The following is a 5,000-nucleotide window of genomic DNA, read 5'->3' as shown; positions in this document are numbered from 1 at the left end:
CTGTAGTCAAGCCAGTAGTGTTGGACTCTAGTTGAAATCCCAACTGTAGTCAAAACTAAAGTGTGGACTGTACTAGTACTAGTCTGTACTGTTGTATAGCCGAAGGTCTGTATAATAGTCTAGTCTAAAGAACGGACTATAGTCTAGTCATCATTCTTGTCAGTAGTCCAGTTAATAGTCTGGACTATAGCAAAAAGTTTAGGCTATAGTCTATTCTATTCTAGACTTCATACTACCTATAGACTAGACTATATTATATACTTTGAACTTTGGTTTAGTTTATAGACAGACCTAAGTTAATGTCGATAAGACGGGATTTCTTAACTATTGGCTTCCCGGAGAAGTTGTTGCAATAAAACTTCATTCTTTTTGTTATTAAAATATTTATTTTCTTTCTTAAATAAGCGCTTTTTATTATACAAAATTTTCTTCATAATATTTTTTAAGCGTTTCTTATTTCAAAATAAATTTAATTTTTTTATATAAAAAATCATTTCAAACTTACAAACTAAACAATCCCTTATTACAATATATTAAAAAAAATCAAATCAAGTAATAATGAAACTTAATCCCTGAACTTAAATGTTATTTACAGCCCCCATATTAAATTATTTATTAAAAAAAAGAAAAGAAAAGAAATTAAGTAAAAAAAAAAAATAATAATAAATAAGTTTTAAGAAGAAATTTTGTTCAAAATTAAAAGGGAACTTTAGGGACAACTGGCCAGAGTTGATTCTAAAACATAGATTTTGTTCAAATTAAAATTTTTCTTAAAAAAAGTATGGATCTCTCTTAAAAACTAATAGTTAACAATAAATGATGGGTGTTTTTTTACGGCAATATAATGGATGTGCGAGATTTTTACAAAAGAAACATCTTTTCTGACTCTACTTTTGATAACCATACGAATTAATGGCCTTATATTCCTTTTCACACTGTACCAACAACTTATACCATTGATCACCATCGATCCGGGGCTCTTTTCGTGTACCACCATAACAGGTGGGTAAACATTCGGGTGACATATATTTATATAACGAATCACGATCGGTGCCATGGAAAATAATACGATTACGCAATTTTTCTCTTAAGAAAGGTTTGAATAGAGAAAATACTACATTAAAGATTTTGGGTTGATTGACAATATGTATGGCCTTGATACGTAGCGGTACCGCATCCTGTAACCAGTCCACAATACGTTTAGCAAAGGCTGGTGTAAATTGCCAAGTTTGTTGTAAACTCAAGCCGTCCATATCGAAAATGACTACAACACCATTAATTTGTGTTTCAGGCTCCCACATGGCAGCTTCCAAATATAAAACAGCAGCCTTGAAGACCTCATCCAAGCAAACCTTCTTGTGTTTCCAGTTCTCTGTAAAAGACAAAAAGAGTTTTAAGTTTTATTCTCTCTTATAATTGCTAAAAAAAATACTTACTGCCCAATTCTAATACCGCTACTCTACGTCCCAATTGATCTCTATTGGGAAATACTATAATCACATTATGATCGAAAACATTCTTCTCATTACTGGGTATTAAATCTTTATAAACATCGGCATGTTTAACTTTAAACGAATAATAGTTTTTGATCTGTAGAATTGTAGAATTTACATAAAAAAATTTCTCTTTTTAGAAAATTTCCAAAAAAAAATCTTACCAATTTCAAAGCACTTTCGGGATAGAATTTACAAACTCTTAAGAATCTCAATAGGAATAAATCATCTCGGGGACATTTTAAATCCGGTTCAGCTAAGATGAAATAAAAAGAAAAAGATTTGATTAATAAAAATATTGAATCACTTGGAACTGAACTGGAACTAGAACAGAAATAGAACGGAACTAGAACTGAACTAGAACAGAACTAGAACAGAACTTGAACAGAATTGGAACAGAACTAGAAAAGAACTAGAACAGAACTAGAACAGAACTAGAACAGAACTAGAACAGAACTATAACAGAACTAGAACAGAACTTGAACAGAACTAGTACAGAACTAGAACAGAACTTAAAACAGAACAGAACTATAACGGAACTAGAACAGAACTAGAACAGAACTTGAACAGAACTAGTACAAAACTAGAACATAACTAGAACAGAACCGGAACAGAACAGAACTAGAACAGAATTAGAACTCAACTAAAACTGAACTAGACCTAAACTAGGATTGAACTAGTACTGAACTAAAAATGAACTAGAACTGAACTAGAGCTGTACTATAACTGAATTAGAACTAAACTATGATTGAACTAGTACTGAACTAAAAATGAACTGGAACTGAAATAGAACTGAACAAGAACTAACCTAGAATTGAACTAGAACTGAACTGGAATTGAACAAGCACTGAACTAGAACTGAACTAGAACTGAACTAGAACTGAACTAGAACTGAACTACAACTGAACTAGAACTGAACTAGAACTGAACTAGAACTGAACTAGAACTGAACTAGAACTGAACTAGAACTGAACTAGAACAGAACTGAACTAGAACTGAACTAAAACTGAATTAGAACTGTACTAGAACTAAACTAGAACTAAACTAGAACTAAACTAGAACTAAACTAGAACTAAACTAGAACTAAACTAGAACTAAACTAGAACTAAACTAGAACTGAACAAGAACTGAACTAGAACTAAACTAGAACTGAACAAGAACTGAACTAGAACTGTACTAGAACTGAACTAGAACTAATCTAGAACTGAACAAGAACTGAACTCGAACTGAACTAGAACTGAACTAGAACTGAACTAAAACTGAATTAGAACTGAACTATAACGAACGAGAACTAAACTAGAACTGAACGAGAACTGAACTAAAACAAAACTAGAACTGAATTAGAACTGAAATAGAACTAAACTAGAACTAAACAAGAACTGAACTGGAACTGTACTAGAACTGAACTCAAACTAGAACTAAACTAGATCTGAACAAGAACTGAACTAGAACTGTACTAGAACTGAACTCGAACTGAACTAGAACTGAATTAGAACTGAACTAGAACTGTACTAGAACTGAACTCGAACTAAACTAGAACTGAACTAAACAAGAACTGAACAAGAACTGAACTCGAACTGAATTAGAACTGAACTAGAACCGAACTAGAACTGAACCAAAACTGAATTAGAACTGAACTAGAACGAACGAGAACTAAACTAGAACTGAACTAAAGCAAAACTAGAACTAAACAAGAACTGAACTGGAACTGTACTAGAACTGAACTGTACTAAAACTGAACTAAAACGAGTACTGAACTAGAACTGAACTACAACTGAACTAGAACTGGAGTAGAACTGAACTAAAACAAAACTAGAACTGAACAAGAACTTAACTAGAACTTAACTAGAACTGAACTAGAACTAAACTAGAACTGAACTAGAACTAAAATGGAACTGTACTAGAACTGACCTAGAACTGAACTAAAACTGAACTAAAACAGAACTAGAACTGAACAAGAACTGAACAAGAACTGAACTAGAACTGAACTAGAACTGAACTAGAACTGACCTAGAACTGAATTGGAATTTAAATGGAATTGAACCAGAGAATAATTAAACTTAACTATACTTTAGGACAGATTTTTTCTGTACCTGCGATTTTCATAAAATTATAAACTTTCCATTAAAATAGAGAAAATATTAAATATAATATTTTAATAATATTTTGTTTAATTTAAGCCATAAATTTAAAACAAAAAAACTTTAATTTCATTATAATTTCGAAGGTCTATAGTTAGTATTAAACATTTAGACTTTGAATACAATTAAAAATGCCTAAAAACACAAACTAAAAAAGGTCATTATTATAAGTTGAACACGTACATAAAACTAATCTTTTTATTTTTTTATTCAAAACAATAAGAGAGTCTCTAAAGTTTAAAGCTAACTTGTAGTTAAATAGAAAGATTTTTAGATATAAAATTTAGTTATTATTATTATTTTTTTAATTTCTACTTAATTACAGACAAAAACTGAATATTTTTGTTAAATCATTCTAAAGTAATTAACACGTAAAGTAAAAAAACTTAAATACAATAAAAAGGTTAAAAAAAAAACTTTGAAATTATAAAAAAATATTTAAATATTTTCTAACAATTACAACAGCCGGCACTTTTTGAAATATTTTGTATGTTTAACAAGTACGAAATAAAGTTAAACAATTAAACGTCACATTTTTTGTATTCGAGTCAAAATTCCGAAATTTAAATTTCATTCAACATTTGTATACTTTGACTTATTTCTTACTCATCATTAAGTTTTGTTTTTGTTTTTTTTTTGTAGTTTTTAAACAAGTTTTCGCTTTTATTTCTAACCAAAAAGAATAAAAAAAGTTTTTTAAATTAAGTTCAAGGTTGTTAAATTAACAACAATAAAACTATTTTCATTTTTGGTAATGGAGGGTTTTTGGCCGCTAGAAACTGAAATCGAAATTGAAATTTTGACATGTTTTTATTTTTATTGTGGTTTGTCTGTGTTTTTGACAAATGCGGAACCGTTTACATTATTGATTTGTTTGCACATTTTACGGTAAATAAAATAATAAAAGAAATAAACTTAAGAAAGAGCAGAAGAAGTTAAAAATATTTGAGTTTTTGATCTAGTTATTATTGTGTGTTATTTTGTGTTTCTATTCTTTTTATACCCTATACCTTCGTGAGAAGGGTATATATAAGTTTGTCATTCCGTTTGTAATGTCTATAATATAATTTTCAGACCCTATAAAGTATATATATATTCTGGATCCTTATAGATAGCGGAGTCGATTAAGACATGTGCGTCTGTCCGTCCGTCTGTCTGTCCGTCTGTCTGTCTGTTGAAATCACTTTTTAGAGGTCCCCAGATATCGGCAAGATCCGAATCTTCAATAATTCAGTTAGACATGCTTTCGAGAAGATCGCTATATAAAATCAGCAAAATCGGTAGACAACCTCTGAAAATTTCATCAAAAAAGACACATTTTTTTCATGCTTTGTTAAAAAAGTAACAACAACACTGTGAATTGGAT

At 30.0% G+C, this 5,000-nt stretch overlaps 2 protein-coding genes across 2 annotated transcripts in view; one reads left to right on the top strand and one right to left on the bottom strand.

Annotated features, from left to right (window-relative positions):
- Positions 1–5,000, top strand: part of LOC111683078 (ras-related protein Rab-9A) — a 16,821-nt gene that overhangs the window by 9,977 nt on the left and 1,844 nt on the right. The window lies entirely within an intron of this gene.
- On the bottom strand, positions 374–1,822 carry LOC111683074 (alpha-tocopherol transfer protein-like; the record flags this gene model as incomplete). Its single annotated transcript, XM_046956287.1, has 3 exons — positions 374–1,372; positions 1,437–1,590; positions 1,658–1,822. Coding segments are annotated over 3 exons (804 nt in total), but the record flags the coding sequence as incomplete, so codon positions are not given.

Source organism: Lucilia cuprina, chromosome 2 (genome assembly GCF_022045245.1).
Source record: "Lucilia cuprina isolate Lc7/37 chromosome 2, ASM2204524v1, whole genome shotgun sequence".
Lineage (NCBI taxonomy): Eukaryota > Metazoa > Arthropoda > Insecta > Diptera > Calliphoridae > Lucilia > Lucilia cuprina.
Note: the sequence above shows the minus strand (reverse complement) of the source record. Positions and strands in the feature narration are given on the sequence as shown.